We start from the raw sequence: 15827 nt of genomic DNA on the forward strand, positions 1-15827 counted from the left end.
AACATGACTCAGACGGTATTTATTGAAGGTCCGCTACCTCATGCACCACATGGTATTCAGGGTGCCGGGGGGGAGGACAGATCCTAACCCTGGCCCCTTCAAGCCACCATCCAGGAGCAAGAATCACACACGTTAAAATCCACACAAAACACTGTGGGCACTATAGAAGTCTGGGCTGGAGATGAGAACTTTCTGATGGTCACCGTATGATAAAGGCCGGAGTAGGAAAAGAGGAAATAATTGGGATACTAGTTGAGGTATATTAAGCATTGACTCTATCTTAGCCGATGTGCTGTCAATCGTTCACACCACTCTGTGGGTTCTGTTGTCATCCATGCTGTGTAGCTGAGAGGACAAAGGCTCAAAGGCTTTCCACTATTTGCCTAAGTGCACAGCTAGCAGGAGTGCACGACAGGCCCAGAACCTGGATCTAGCCCTGAGCTGGCTCTTCTGCTGCTCAGAGAGGCAGGAACAGAGCCAGGAAGGAAGGTGATGCTGTGGGACCCAGGGTGGAGGAGGATGCCAAGAGAGCTGGAATAAATAGAAGGCAGCAAGACCCAATTTGATCTCATAATTAGAAGGCTTGCACCGTTTCCTTAACAGCATGATAGTAGGGGACTGAAGTACTCAAGAGTCGGTAGGAGGGGAGGAAGTAGAGACTTTCCCCACCCCCAAGAGTTTGGATCTCAGGAGGAGCTACAGGGCATGGCTCCTTTAATCACAGCAGGCAGATCTCTGTGCCAGTCTTTTCTACATAGCAAGTTATAGGCCGAGTTATATAATAAAACACTGTCTAAAAAATGAAAATAAGGGCTGGGGATTTAGCTCAGTGGTAGAGCGCTTGCCTAAGAAGCGCAAGGCCCTGGGTTCGGTCCCCAGCTCCGAAAAAAAAAAAGAAAAGAAAAAAAAATGAAAATAAAAGCCAGAGAGCCTTGTGACCGTGAAGAGAGCTCTGGATTTGTGAGCAGCCGTGTGGAGAGATCGTGTTATAAAGCCCAAGGAGGTGGGGTAAACAGAACGGGTGGTGTTTGTTGGCCTTAAGGATGGATAAGGTAGGATGCGGGAAGCCGTGGCATGCAGACTGCCTTCAGGGCTGCTGCCAATAGCTTAGCGGTAGGTAGGAGTGGTTGGCAATGTGTGTGGTACAGCAGGACCCCGTCTCAGCCGTGGGTGGGCACACAGACAGGGGCATGGTCCTCAGGCAAGGTTGCAGTCCTCTGTAGTCCATCTGTGGCTGGGAGGGACACAGGGGCAAAGGAGTCCTCTCTGGAGACTTAGGTAGGATTTCCAGGAGGCTGGGCTCCACCTCTTCACAGCTATCAGTAACTGTGGCCTTAGACTGAGAGAGACGAGCAAAAGGAACCAGATTAACCAGGCAAGCTCAGGCTTTCAGTCCTAGCTCTTGGGAAGCAGAGGCAGGAGTAGCTCTGTGAATTCCAGGCCAGCCTGGTCTATTTAGCAAGTTCTGGGACATCCGGGACCATACAGAGAAACCCTATCTCAGAGAGAGAGGGGGGGAGGGGCTGCTGTAATACAAATCAGGTTAGGGAGTGACACCTCGGGATAGTAAGTGAGCAAAGACCATGAACGAGTTGCATTTGTGGAACAAGAGTCATTGGTGGGGGGGTGGTTGGAGGAGGGGATGGTTGGGGTGTACTCACAGGACTTAGGGCTGCAGTGTCTCTAAGGTACTGGCCTAGGACCCGGTGTAGGTCGGGAAGTGAGGGCCACAAAGCATGCCTCAGTCTTCTATCAGAGAGGAAGAGAGAGGAATCTGACTCGGGATTGAGTTGGGAAAGATGAGGAGGGCTCTAAAGTGGGGCAGTAGGGGAGACAGTTAAAGGAGACAGGGGCGTAGTCAAGGCATGTGGGCCTTCCCTGACCACTGTGCCCAAAACAGTACATCTTCCTTCCCCACCACTAACTACCCTGTGCTCTGTAGTTTTTCTTAACTTACGGTATATATTACCCTAAGCTAGTGAGAACTTGAAAGCTTGTCTGCTGTTCCATTCCTGTTACCCTAGCATTGAGGTCTCGGTGGGTTTTTCCACTCCTGTTATGCCTAGCATCGAGCCCTCAGTAGGTACTTGGGAAGCTGCATGAGTGAAGAAAATCAGTGTGGTGTCTAGCTACGGATGTTAGGGCTGACAGCTGTCTGTGAAGAGTTCAAAATAAGGCGTGCTGGGGAGACTTCCAACTCTTGGGCTGCAGATTTCCAAGTTGAAGGACTCCAGCCAAAGTCCTCCATGACCTTCAACCCATCTCCAGGGGGAAGAAGCTTTCTGATTTCAGAAAAGAAGCCTGTACACAACACCACTTCCATCTTCTCTGCCAACATTTTTTGGAGGTGGGGTGGGTCAGATATGGTTATCTTGAATAGAGTCTCCCTTCTAGACTGCTCTTACACAAAGGCAGATTAAAAGTTCAAAGAAAGTCAGGCGTGATGGCTCATGCCTGTAATCCTAGGACTCAGGGTGGGGCAGGGGGTGGAGCTGAGGCAGGAGGATCGCAATGACTTTGAAGTCATTCAGGACTCCACAGTGACTTCCAGGCCAGCCTGGGCTACAAGTAAGATCCTGCCTTTAAAGAAAAAAAAAAAAGGCATATTCAAAGTGAGGCCCAGCAGAGGGGTTCCTGGCCTAGCCTTTAACCAAACACACACTCTTCTGTACTTTTGACTTCTGAGCTAGGTGTTCAAGAATCAGCAAAGAGTGCCAAGTGCCAAATGACTGACACGGTGTGGATTTTCTCCTCAGGTTTATAATTTCTCCTTACCACTCACATAAGTGAGTCATTCATTACTGCATTTATTTAAGGGCCTTCTACTTGGCAGACACCATGCGGAGGATTTAAAAATGACTCTAAGGTCTGATGGGGAGGACATCCACAGGAATAAATGCTGGGCTGGGGGCATAGGACAGGGCCAAAGCACGTGCTTAGCATGTGTGAGCCCCAGGTAGCACCGTGCACCAAACAAATACATTAATGCAAGAAAACACCATGGGAACACAAAGGAACAGCCAATGAGGGGGAGGCCAGGGAAGGTTAAGACTTAGTGAAGAAAGTTATTTAAAGACGAATGGGTGGTCAGTCAAAGAGGATATTTCAGACAGCAGGGACATTATGTGCAAAGGGATTGAGTAGTTAAACAGCCCAACTGTGGAGTAACTCAGGACTTTGGCAAGGCTAAGATTTTGTAGACCCTTGTTAGGTTCTATCCTGGGAAGTGAGGCAGGCCACCATAGGATTTCGTGCCTTTGGAGAAGCTTGTGAGGAAGAGGAGAAGGGACACTGTTTCAATGAGTCAGGTAGGGTGCGGGGCCAGAGAAAGAAAGCATTGTTTGATCGGGTTTCCTGAGGCGGAATGACCAGATTTCAAAGCCAACTGGATGTGGGGATGGAGAGACACACGTCAGAACTCTGATTTGGGCCAAGGCTGGACAGTAGCCCTGTCACTAAGTGAGCAGCCAGGAGGTGGGGCTGTTGGAGGTGTCCACAGAGTGGGCAGGTGAGAGTACAAGGTTTCACTCCCAGAGGAGTGCAGGAAGCAGCTGAAGAGGTAGGTGTATATGTTCCGTGGTCCAGAGAGCGGTGTCATCAAGTGGCCCTAGAATACTTGTTCAGAGGCCACTGACCTCACAGACCACACCCCACCACCCTCTTGGAAGGGGCGATACCTGTAGTGCGCAGGAAATTGCCACTTCAGCAGCAATAGGCCCAGAAGGGCACTGAGGCTCAGCACCAGGAGCAAAGCAGTCACCAAGGTGATCCAAGCTAGGGGACAAAAAGCCTCTGACCGTGGCTGACCCTCGGCCCCGCCCGGGGCCGTGCTGGCCCCAGCCCTGGCTCCACCCTCAGCATCCGGAGCTCTCAACACTGCACTGGGCTCCGCTGAGTTCTGAGGCTTGCCCATAGCCCCACCTACAGTGTAGCCAGGCCCCCACAAGCTGTAGACCGTAAACCGGCTTCAGCTCTGCCCGTCCTCACCAGTCTCAGAGCCCGTGGACACCCTAGCTGGAGGAGACCAGGCACTCCAGGGACCTTGGTAGGTGGGGCCGTTAAGCCTGGCACGCAGCTGCAAGCTGTAGCGAGCTCGAGGGCGCAGCTCTAGGGTCCCTCCCTGGGCCCCGAGAGATGGCTCCAGCACCTGAGGGGAGAAATGTGGAGTGGGTCTGAGCCCAGGCTTGGAGCTGTTGGGGATCTCCATAGAGAGCCTGATCCGCGGAGGCGTGCAGGGTCGAAAGTCCTGCCTGAGATCGAGATCACGTCAAGGAACACACCCCGGTGCTCACACAGCTGTGAATTCTACCACAAGATGTGGGAATCCAGCTACAAGCGCAAACCATCCCTACTAGTCCGGCCTTGGACACTAAGAGACACGCTGCTCTTATCCTCAGAGACACACAGACCTGCCATACGTACTGTACTGCAGAGGACACCAGAGTCGTGCTAGGTGTCAGGAGCACACACATTAGGCAAGCAGGGATACAGTTACATGCTTAGCAAACATGTGAGTTGCTTAGGATACGCCAAATGTTGAGCTAGGTTCGAGAAAGGTAAGTGAAATACATAGTTTCATCTAAAGAGGTAGGCAGTAAATCACAGTGCAAGGCACCGAGGGAGCACAAGGAAGCAATACCATCTAGTTTAGTGCACTACGGGAACAGAGGGTCAAAGGGAAGACCAGGAGTGATTAATGTCTAACATCATTCAAATTACTCATTGGTAAGTAGGAGAGGGGAAAGAAGGTAGCAGGAATGTTTCTAGGCTTGGGTCTTGGGTAAGTGGTGGCACCACTGACAGAGCTAAGAAGTCAGCTCCAAGAAAATACTATATGGATCGACTTTACAAAGTCTAACTACAGTCAACCAGATTGGCCGTAATGCTAAGACATCGTAAAGCAGCCATCTTTGGTTACTATGCAGGGAGATTGTAGGAGCAGAAGGAGCGAATGGAGTTTGTATGTTCTATGTACATCTGGGTAATTGACAAATTAGCTACATGAGTGGTATACACATGAAAAATTAATGCTATATTCAAGGCTTGCCTATGCTATTGCATATGCGCTATAATATATAGTAAAGTACGACTCAGGAGGAAAATTGATTTATTTCAGATAATTGTATTTGATCTGTCTAGGGATGAAGCTGTTTGCTAGAGTTGTGTGGCAGAAAGATGTGTGTGTGTGTACTAAGAATAAAAAAAGACGTTTAATTGTGTATTAAGTATCTTTCTATATGCCAGGAAGTATGCTAGGAATTTATATACTAATGTCTTTAGATTTATTTATTATGTATATGTTTTGTCTGCATGTACATGTATGAATTAGGTGTGTGTCTGGTGCCCTCAGATCCCTGAACCTGGAATTATGGATGGTTTTAACATCATGTGGGTGCTGGGAACTGAGCAGCAGAAGCAACGAGTACTCTTAACCGCTAAGCCATCTCTCCAGCCCCTATATTTAATTTTTACCTAACTCCGAGACAGGTAACTTTCTCCCCATTTCGTCAATGAGGAGACTTCAAAAATTTAGGTGATTTGCGTGTGGTTCTTAAAGCCCTTTCCATGTGGGGGCTAGAATGGTAAAATTGGGGTTGTTAGTGTACAGGTAAAGTCATGAAAACCATAGGGTTGGTGCTCGCTACGGCAGCACATATACCAAAATTGGAACGATACAGACATTAGCATGGCCCTTGTGCAAGGATGACTCGCAAATTCGTGAAGCGTTCCATATTAAAAAAAAAAAAAACGTAGGGTTGAACCACTTACCTAGGCAGAGAAGACATAGTTGTCTAGGATAGACAGTTTTTGGATGGGGTGCTGGCAAGAACACCCCATGAGAGCATGGGGAAGGAGGAGCCAGGGAAGAAGAGGTAACTCAGTGTGAGAGGTGGGAAGGGGATGTGGAGGCCACCATCCCCTAGGCAACGAATGGAAACTTTATTTAATGGTTCCAAGATGGAATCCGGGACCTCTTTCATGCCAGGCTGTGCCACTGAGCCCCACCTCCAGCATGGGGAGAGAACAGCTTGAGTGGTCAGTAGTCCCATGTGCCCCGGTTGATACAAACAAGCATAGCCATCCAAGCCCAGACACCGATGCAGAGACAGTGTTGACCTGGGGACATCTGTCCCCTCACAGTACCTTCCAGTCCTCATGGCCTTCTCCTGTGTAGCGGAGCTGGTAGCAGGTCTCTTGAGCTGCCCAAGGTGACGGGTGCTGCCACTCCAGCTCCAGCCTTCCACTTGAGATCTCCCTCCAGTGCAGGCTTGGGGTAGGGAGGAGCACTGCAGGGGATTTTGACAGGGACTGTGTTATGCGTCACAGTGAATCAAGCCGAGGGTCAGAAATGTCAGAATTGTTGTTGATGTTGATGATGATGATAATGATTATGAATAGAGAGTTCGTCTCAGCCTGTCAGATTTGGTGAAGTTGGGAATTATGTGGGGTAGGGAAGGAAGGTTCTTACCAGCCTGGCGGATCCAGAAAGGGGAGCCCAGGTAGCTGTGAATGGCACCTTGCGCCGTGGTCACTTCTACAAGGATGTGAATAACACTGTCATTTCGTGACTTGAAGTGGCAGCGGGAGAACAGAGCGGGCCGTGATCCTGGATCCAGCTCCCCCTCCTCTTTCTCTTCCTCTTCCTCCTCCTCCTCCTCTTCACATTTCTCCCAGGTAGGGTCCCTAAGAATCAACCGGAGAGACTCACTGAATCAGGCTCACCTTCAGATACTGTGTCCTACATGAATCATGACCAAAGTCCTCCCCTCCATGCCTTGGGCCTCTAGGACTTTCTATACCTCTTTCCCTTGAGGAAAGAGGGCAAGCATGATATGGGAAAGTAGCTTGGCTATCAGATGAAACCCATTACTTTATGTACATGATGATGATGATGGTATTGGTGGTGGTGGTGGTGGTGGTGGTGGTGGTGGTGGTGGTGGTGGTGGTGGCTGTGGCAGCTGTGGTGCTGGCAGTGGTGACATAGCTAACAGAACACGGCCTGTAGAGTTCTGACGTCAGCCGACCAGTACACGCCTGAGGCCAATGGTGTGGTTTATCCCTGCTCTGGTTCCCTTCCTCTGAGAAGGTGGTGTGACACCTGCTTGCAGACTGTTTCCAAGAAGAAAGAGATGATCTTTTTAGATGCAAACATCTTTATATTTTTAAATCTCTTTCATTCTGCAGCCCCCTTACATTGATTGCTTCCAAGAACACGGACCTGGTAATATCTAGACTATATGACAATTTTGATCTTTCCCATTCCCCCAGAAAGTGAAACCACTATTATTGCCTGGGTTAAAGTAAATTCTAATATGTGAACTTGTTGCTGCTTTCTCCCCATCCCCCTTAAAAGACTGAGTCTCATTGGGTAGTTTTGGCCAGCCTGGAACTTGCTGTGTAGATCAGGCTGGCCTTGAATTGGAGCTGCACTTGCCTCTGATTGTTGGGATTAAAGGTGTGTACCAGTACCATGTCTTCCTTCCCCCTTTTTGAGGCTGGGTCTCATGTAGCTCAGGCTGGTTTCAAAGTGCCTCCTCTTAAATGCCCTGGTGATTTGCCATCCCTAAAAGGATCCTTCTTGTGTTTACACATCCACCCGCTTACTTAACAAACCGTCAGGACTCATGTGCCAAGCACTGTGCCAGGTCTGGAGAGTGTATAGATGAAAAAAATAATCTCGAAGGGGCCCGAATGCCAACAGGCAAGTCACAAAAACAAACAGCCATGTTTTTCTGGTTTGTACACGGACTCATTGGGAAGAACAAAGCATCTAAGCGGGAAGGAGGGTCAAGGAATGCCTTCTGGCTGAGAGAGGCAGTGTTATAGACAGTGGCCCAGACTATAAAGTTAGGTGGGGGACAATTGGCTGTTCCAAGCACAGGGAGGATTGTGCTCAGGGGAAAGTTGTAAAAGGTTCAGAATGGGAAATGATTTTAGGGCCAAGGATCTGCTAGTCAATGGTAAACTGGACTGCAGACGGTCATGGGCAGTCTTTTTAAGAAGCTTGAACTTTTTGCAGGGAGAAGGTAAGAGGGTCCTACAGTATCCAGCCCTGGCATGCCTGGAGCTAGAGGTGATCCTCGTGCCTCAGCCTCCTAACTATGGAGATTTTAGCAGGAGCGTGAACTTAATCTCATAATTAGGAAAACACACAAGTATCTTAAACAGGGAAGGGTCCTAGTTACATTTTACTGCAGAAGACTCCTCTAAATGCTGTCTGCAGAGAAGGTTTGAGAGGAGAGCGGAGAAGCAGAGAAAGCCCTTAGGACACGACAGGATTTTTGTGTACAAAGTAATAAAGGTGAGACTATGGTGGGGAGGGAATGAGAGGTGCTACCAGACACACTCTTCACTCTGTACCCTAGCTGGCTGGAACTCACTGTAGATCAGGCAACCTCGGAAATGCCTGCCTCTGCCTCCCGTGCGCTGGGATCGAAGGTGCATGCCACCGAGCCAGCGAGAGATACTGAAGAGGTAGGAAAAGGAGAGCATTTCTGATTATTCTGAACACCCTATACCCGGAAGGCATAGGAAGGAGAGAAGTCCAGGGAAACTTATGTGTGGGAGCTGAGTTCATGGTAAAATAGAATAATAGAAAATTTAGATAAAAGAACTGATTAGCCGGACGTGGTTGGGTGGTGGCACATGCTTTCAATCTCAACACTCTGGAGGCAGAGGCAGGTGGATCTCTGTGAGTTTGAAGCCAGACGGCTACACAAAGCAAGTCCAGGACAGCCAGGGCTCTGTTACATAGAGAAACCCTGTCTCAAACAAAACAAAACAAAACAAACAAAAAAAAGAACCGATCGATTTGATTTTGCCACCTTAAATCCATGCTTGAATCAGACCTTCACACTATGAAAATCTGTTCAGACATTTAAAAGGATGAACTGCTTCTTTCTGGGTTGAGTTCCAAAAAATATTTAAGCAAAAAGGTAAGTTAAGGTAAGTTACCAAACCTTTTAGGGTTTGTGGGGAAAAGCTTGGTGGTACAACATTCACCCAGCCCATGGCTCTGTCCTCAGCATCCCAGAAACAACAACAGCAGCAACAATGAGAACAAAACTGAACAGTTCATTCCAGCACTCCAGAAGCAGAGGCAGGTGGGTTCCTGTGAGTTCGAAGCCAGTCTATTCTACTAGCAACTTCTAGGCCAGCAAGAGCTATATAGGCAGATCCTTTGTCAAAAATGAATCAATTACATATATAAGCAAATAAATTATATGCACACACAGATATGGTGTGGTATAATTTATATTTAATATTAAATATTGTGTTTTTTTTCCTCCATCTTTATTAACTTGGGTATTTCTTATTTACATTTCAATTGTTATTCCCTTTCCCGGTTTCCGGGCCAACATTCCCCTAACCCCTCCCCCTCCTCTTCTAGAAACCTACGGTTTCTAATTAAATAATCACATGTGGTGTATTATTAACCTCATGAGTGTAACGTTAACACTGAGTCTGAGGTTAGTGTTGAAAACAGAGTTACATAGTACAACAACAAACATGGCAGCATATGGCAGCTGGAGAGGGCATTTGCTGCCAAGCTTGACAGAAGAAGTTCAATCCCCAGAACCCACATGGTGGGAGAAGAACCAACCCTCTCAAGTTGTCCTCTGACCTCCGAGGCACACATGAACCACTGGTGCCTGTGTTGGTTTTGGGTTTGGAGACAGGGTTTCTCTATGTACCATCCCTGGCTGTTGTGGAACTCACTCTGTAGACCAGGCTGGCTTTGAACTTGCAGAGATCCACCTGCCTCTGCCTCCTGAGCGCTAGGACTAAAGGTGTGTGCCATCCCTGCCTTGCCACACAATTGGGTTTTAAACTGCCTGTTTCAAGTTTCTAATTTTGTGTTGGGCCACAGTCATCACTCTTCTTAGCCACATGTGGACCTTGAGCCCTATGTTGGACATGCCTGCTAGGCTTTCTCAAAGGTCCAGATGAGGTGATTAAGTCCAATGAAGCCAAGCCATCCCCCAACAGAAATGAAGAGGACGCGGCAAAGGAAACAGCGGAGCGCGAGAGACCAGAGGCTAGAGCTTAGAGGAGACCGGCTAGGCAAGCAAAGAGGAGCCACAGCAGTCGTGACCTTCTGCACGTTCAGACTCAGTCAGCGTTGCTCCAGTCTTACCTGTCTGTGGGGCAGCACCGTGTCCTGCTGTGACGGAAGAAGCCTCGGGAGCTAGAGTGGTCTTGTTGCTGCCACTGGCAGATAACCTTCTTTAGATCCACGGTAAAGCACTGGAGTCCAATTGCCACTGTGGTCAAAGACGAGGGCCATGTTCTTACTGTGGAGCGTCCCTAAGCCGTCTCTACCTCCACAGCTGAATATCCCCAACTATTCTTTTTTTTCTTCCTGAACATAGCTATCCTGTACAGTGACAGGTCTGAGGTCATCAGAAATGACCACAGTTCCCGGAGCTCCTGTATCCCGCCTAAGCCTCCATGGAGACCTTTTTTTCTCTTCTATTTTAAAAAATTTCCTGGGCTGGAGAGATGGCTCAGCGGTTAAGAGCACTGACTGCTCTTCCAGAAGTCCTGAGTTCAAATCCCAGCGACCACATGGTGGCTCACAACCATCTCTAGTGGGATTCGATGCCCTCTTCTGGTGGGTCTGAAGACAGCTACAGTGTACTGATATATAATAAATAAATAAATAAATAAATAAATAAATAAATAAATAAATAAATAAATCTTTAAAAAAATGTCCTCATTCCTTTACTGACCCACCTGCATCTCCTGGAAGGTCCACAGTCACAGGGAGGGACCAGGGTCCCCAGGATCCACGGAGGGAGACCCCGTCGGGTTGGCTGCGTAGCTGGAGCCAGTAGGATTGGCCAGCATGGAGGCCTGAGATGAGGCAGCTTCCGCCCTTCACTGCCAGAGAGGGAGCCTGGGGAGAAAGTTCCCAGCACCAGAATCTAGGCTTGCTTCTCAGCTAGGAGAGCCCACACACCTACTGTTGGAACCACTATGCAAAGCGCAGCTCTTTGCTGGATGGGGACGCACGTACACCGTCCAGGTGGGTGAGCTTCAGTCTGTGTTCAGGGTTCTTACAAAGTCTCCATTTGGAGGCCTGAAAGCCCTCAGTTACCTTAGCGCGAATGGTCTTAAGTGGGAGATCCCTAAATGGGGCTCCTAAAAGCTAGCCAGAGTCTACAATGACCCTTCAAATACCAACCCAGTCTGGGATCCCCTAAGTATGACCTTTCTTTTCCAGGGGACATATTAGAGGAGTTAGAAGGTTAGGATACTTCTCCAGCCGGGGAGGTCCTCATTGGTCCGTGCTGCTGGGACGCTGTAGGATGAACGCATGGATGCTGGTCAAGGACGCGGACTGGGTTCGGCATCCTCAAAGTGGGGCAGCAGGTTTCTGTGGAGAGCAGCTGAATGACTGAGGGCGCAGTGGCGTTGCTGGAGTCCGTGGGGCCATAGCGGAGTTCATGCCTCAGGAAATTGCTGATTTCAGGAGCAGGGGCCTCCCAGTGGATCTGAAGTTCCCCTGGTTGGCTCCCACCCCTGGCCTTGATGACACTGGGAGGAGCTGGCAGGCCTGAGGGCAAAACAAGGGGCATCAAATCACGGAGTACCAGGCTACGGTTCACCCCGTGGGCTACGGAGAAGGCGCTGAAGGCCGAGCTGAGCAGCTCTGAAATCGCAAAGATGCCAGTTTTCATTTCCATGGAGGGGAGGGCAGGGGAGGGGAGGAAGGCTGACTGTTCTGTTCTCCTACCCTCTTGGGAATAATGAACTCACTGTATGTAATGGTTTGTGTGTTACTTAAAGCAGATACTCTTTTCATCTCTGTCTCCTTGTCGCCTGGCACACATCAGCGACCTGACTGTTGGGTGGGTGAGTAAATGTATATGTTAACGAGGGGAGCAAGTTATCCTTAATGATTTGTGGGAGAAGTCTAGTTCTGGATGCCAAGGCTAGGAGGAGGAATAAGCTGGGTTCTGCGGTGCCTCTGGGAATCTGATAGAGAACGGTACCCACATTGTTCTGGAAGACTACAGGCAAGTCTGATTCTGGGAGCTGGAGTGGGCAGCCAATAGAGAGGCAGCACAACAGAGAGGCAGCGCAACAGAGATGTCCTTACCCACGGTATCCACAAACAGCACCCGCTGCATCAAAGTCTGGTTGAGGAAGACATTCTTCACCCAGAGGTGCAGCGGAAAGAAGAGACGCACTTCATCCAGCGCTGGAAACTGGCACACATACCGGGTCCCAAAGGTGGGCACACTCTGGGAATGCAGGGGGCATGGACGGGGCTTCTCTCTGTTGGTACAGTCATCGTGCTCAGCCCCGAGGACTGAGGCTGAACCCACAGCAAATGCCTGTCTCCCTCATTGCCATTTTCTTCTTGCTGCTGGAGGTAGGGGCTTGAGGCGGGCCATTTATAGGCTATGTACTGGGCATGTATATACAGTAACCCTCTGATAGGGCCAAAGACAGAAAAGCTAAGGACGTGACTCAGCTAAATATAAGGACAGATAAATGAGGATCGGGGTACAGTGCAGAACCTACCCTGGGTAGGCGTACAGCAGCTGGTATATCCAGCTGGGTGCTGCCTCTTCCTCATCCCAGAAGCAGGTGAGGTCCTCAAATGTCTGGGAGAAACAGTTCAGGGGCTCTGTGCCCAAGGCCAGCAAGAAGACATCTGAGAACAGAGTTGGTGAGTTGCGCTCTAGAATCTTCCAGCCATGTTTGTAAGAGAAGGGAACCAGTGAGAGTCTCTTACCCTATATCCCTCCCAGGGCTCCCTTTGCCAGGGAGTAGGTAATGTCCACCCGCTACCCACCTCACCTTGACTGGTGACTTGGGCCTGGTTTGGAGGGGCCAAGAGGAGGCAGGAGGTGACCATAAAGAGGGCCCAAGAGGGCATCTTCTCCGGCACTGTGTGCCTGCCCTAGCCCATCCTCCCTTCAGGAAGCTGGGCCCCAATCCCCCCCGGGGCCAGCCCCTCAGGTTCCTGTCAGATACAGCCCCACGTCCTGTCCCTGTCTCTGCCCCTCTGGGGCCCATCCAGACCACACTGGGGCCAGGGGCCAGAGGAGGGGGAGTGGGCAGGAGGGTGAGAGGAATTGGAAAGAGAATACATGAGCTTTCTGTTGGGAGGGACATAGAGGTATATATTTGCCTGTGGGTCGAATGGAGACGCCCTGTGGGTATGTGGACTACTGTGGAAGAGGGTATGGCTGTCAGAACAGTGTTAACCTAACCCAGGCTACATGTGTTGACTAAACGCCTGTCCAGTCGTCTTACTTCCATTAGGAAGATGAAGTTAAAAAGTTGCTCAAGGTCACCCAGTAAGATGAAAGGCTCAGGAGAGGACACTTCAGAAACAAAGTGCTCGACAGGCATGCCACGCTCCTGGGACGATCTGCCATGAAGCACTTGTCTCCCTCACAGATGTGCCTGATGTTGGCTATTTCCAGCTTAACAGGTTCTGGGGCGCTGGGTATAAACAAACACACACTCCTGGATAGGAATGCTCTGTCCATCATGGGTGACATTCTCCGCAACCTTGGCGTGTGCTCCATAGACAGCAGTGGCAGCGAGACCGATACTTCGTGAAGAATGCAGGATCCCGTGCCCTTCCCAGACCTACTCACGCAAGCATATTTACCAAAATCTCCAGATGATCCAGTACACAGAGTCCAAAGGCAGGGTCTTCAGTGTTTCTGTCCGAATCACTCAGAAGCAGGAGCGTTTGGTCTCTTCAGCTGTGCCTGCTTCCTTTCATAGTGATGAGGGTATATGATCTCTTCATGGGAGCCCAGGCATCCTCCTGACTGTGCTGGACCAGTGGGTGGTTCCTACACTGGTTCTCAAAGCTCTCACTCTTGGCTGAGGGAAGAGATGGATTGAAGGGGGAGGGGTTTGTGGTGCCATGTAAATTTGTCCTTTAAGCTTCCTTGGGGCTCTCAGTGGTGGCTCTGCAGACTAAATGGCCTCAGTGTCACCTTCCTTTCTTCCTTCTTGTGATTTAATTGACTGAAACAGAATTCCAGGAACTGGGCATGGGGAGAGGGAAATCATTTAGACGTCCTCTGTAGTCTTAACCTTTTTTCTGACTCCATTTCCTTGCCAGCAGTAGGGAGTCAGTCTTGTCCTTAGTCCTACTAGCTCTCAGGTGACAAAGACCAGAGGTCCCACTTTAAATGCCCTTTATCCTCTTCCCAAATATAGAACTACCCAATATCAATCAAGTCAAATGAGAGGGGACACACAGTGTTTCTGTGTTCACGCAGTCCTGGGATTTCGCACTGGGTGGATGCTGATGACTTCCAAGGTAGCTACAACTTCACTCTTGGGCTCCAGATTTGGGTAGCCAACTGCTTACTTGGCTTCTCCTCAATTTGTAGGTTTAATATTTAAGATTCTCAAGCTGCACTGCATGCCTATAAAGCCCAGCTCACAGAGGTGGACAGGGAGGATTATGAGTTTGAGGCCAGCCTAGGTTGCGTAAGGAATTCCAGAGCAGTCTTGGCTGCATAGAGGTGACACCCTATCTCAAAAAGCTGAACACAAAAGCAAATGGCCAGGCAGCATGCACTCACTTTCCTCTAATCCCAGCCACTTGGGGGACTGAAGGAGGGGAGATCACTTGGGCCCATGAATTTGAGACTGGCCTTGGCAACACAGTGAAAGAACCCTTATCAAGGGTAGAGGCCTGGTGTAGTAGCTCACACCTTTAATCCCAGAACTTGGGAGACAGAGGCGGGTGGATCTCTGTGAGTTCAAGGCCAGCCTGTTCTACAAACAAGTTTCAGGCCAGCCAGGGCTGCATAGACCTAGGTGAGGGAGAGACAGAGAGAGAAAAGAGAGAGGGAGAGGGAGAGAGAGAGAGAGAGAGAGAGAGACAGAGAGAGAGAGAGAGAGAGACAGAGAGAGAATAGATTCTGCATTCTGTGCCCTTTGTTTCCCAACATGTTTGTAAATGGTACCTCTCTACCTATTCAGTGTTCAAACCCTAAACCTTAGTATGTCTCAACTGCTATTTTTCTCTCATCTTCCCTACATCCAATTACTTAAGAGCTGTGGCCCGAGTCTGCAGTTGAACCCTCTCCAACCCCCCATCTATCCTACATTCCGGTCACTACACTGGATTCCATTAGCTCCTGGGCCCTATCTTTCCACCCTTCCTCCTGTATCCTGCAAGCAGGCAGACATGTTTTTAAGAAGTAATTTGTATCTTATTCTAATTATTATTAGCAATGAGTGTGAAGAGTGTGCGTGTCACGGTGTGTATGTGGAGGTCACAGGTCAGCTTTTGAGTTGGTCCTCTTCTACCGTGGGACCTGGCATTCGAAGCTTTCAAGGCAATGCTTGTTCCTTCTCCTCTCTCTCTTTTTCTTTTTCTTTTTCTTTTTCTTTTTTTTTTTCCGGAGAGCTGGGGACTGAACCCAGGGCCTTGCGTTTGCTAGGCAAGTGCTCTACCACTGAGCTAAATCCCCAGCCCCTCGTTCCTTCTCACAGGTGTGTTTAACACACCTATGCTGTGTCTTCACCCCCTTCTCCCAAAACCCCTGGACAATTTCCCATAGCATTTAGCATAGAACTCAAATGCCTCCCTGTGGCCCATGAGGCCTTACCTGAATCGGCACAGGCAGCCCTGAACTCCACCTCCCTCCACTTCCTCTTTCATGCCCAGCAGCCATGATAACCTTATTGTGTCCCACACCCTACCTCATCTGGTCTCAAGCTATTTGCAGCCATCAGCCTGTACTAGTACACAGTGTTGGCTTCTCTTGGTTTCCTCCTGTCTGCTGTAGCATTCTCCACCATCTCTTATGCCTTCTTATTCCCTTAAGTCT

The 15827-nt window shown here is 49.4% G+C and overlaps 1 protein-coding gene, 1 long non-coding RNA gene and 1 other non-coding gene across 17 annotated transcripts in view; 2 read left to right on the forward strand and 1 right to left on the reverse strand.

The window, feature by feature from the left end:
- Nucleotides 1–12965, reverse strand: Mpl (MPL proto-oncogene, thrombopoietin receptor). 6 transcript variants are annotated; one of them, XM_087550214.1, is made up of 12 exons: nucleotides 12814–12965; nucleotides 12535–12667; nucleotides 12107–12285; nucleotides 11262–11380; nucleotides 10738–10900; nucleotides 10139–10265; nucleotides 6470–6684; nucleotides 6145–6287; nucleotides 3988–4147; nucleotides 3678–3774; nucleotides 1662–1749; nucleotides 1–1339 (listed from the first exon to the last, which is right to left on the reverse strand). In XM_087550214.1, exons 1-12 carry the CDS (start codon nucleotides 12890–12892, stop codon nucleotides 1088–1090), a joined length of 1755 nt encoding a protein of 584 aa, XP_087406340.1. In that variant the 5' UTR covers nucleotides 12893–12965; the 3' UTR covers nucleotides 1–1087.
- LOC120103206 (U6 spliceosomal RNA) lies at nucleotides 5635–5738 on the forward strand. Its single transcript, XR_015621644.1, has one exon. It is a non-coding gene; the product is annotated as a U6 spliceosomal RNA (small nuclear RNA).
- Nucleotides 12529–15827, forward strand: part of LOC102554074 (uncharacterized) — a 15612-nt gene continuing 12313 nt past the window's right edge. For 3 of the 10 annotated variants that reach the window (XR_015620452.1, XR_015620450.1, XR_015620451.1), the window contains exon 1: nucleotides 12538–12682. This is a non-coding gene — a long non-coding RNA (uncharacterized LOC102554074). Of the gene's footprint in view, nucleotides 12683–13263; nucleotides 13764–14199; nucleotides 14303–15827 lie in introns of those variants that run through there. The other 7 variants (XR_015620459.1, XR_015620455.1, XR_015620453.1 and 4 more) reach the window with 6 other exon arrangements.

This window comes from Rattus norvegicus, chromosome 5 (assembly GCF_021556685.1).
Source record: "Rattus norvegicus strain SHRSP/BbbUtx chromosome 5, alternate assembly SHRSP_T2T, whole genome shotgun sequence".
Classification (NCBI taxonomy): Eukaryota; Metazoa; Chordata; class Mammalia; order Rodentia; family Muridae; genus Rattus; species Rattus norvegicus.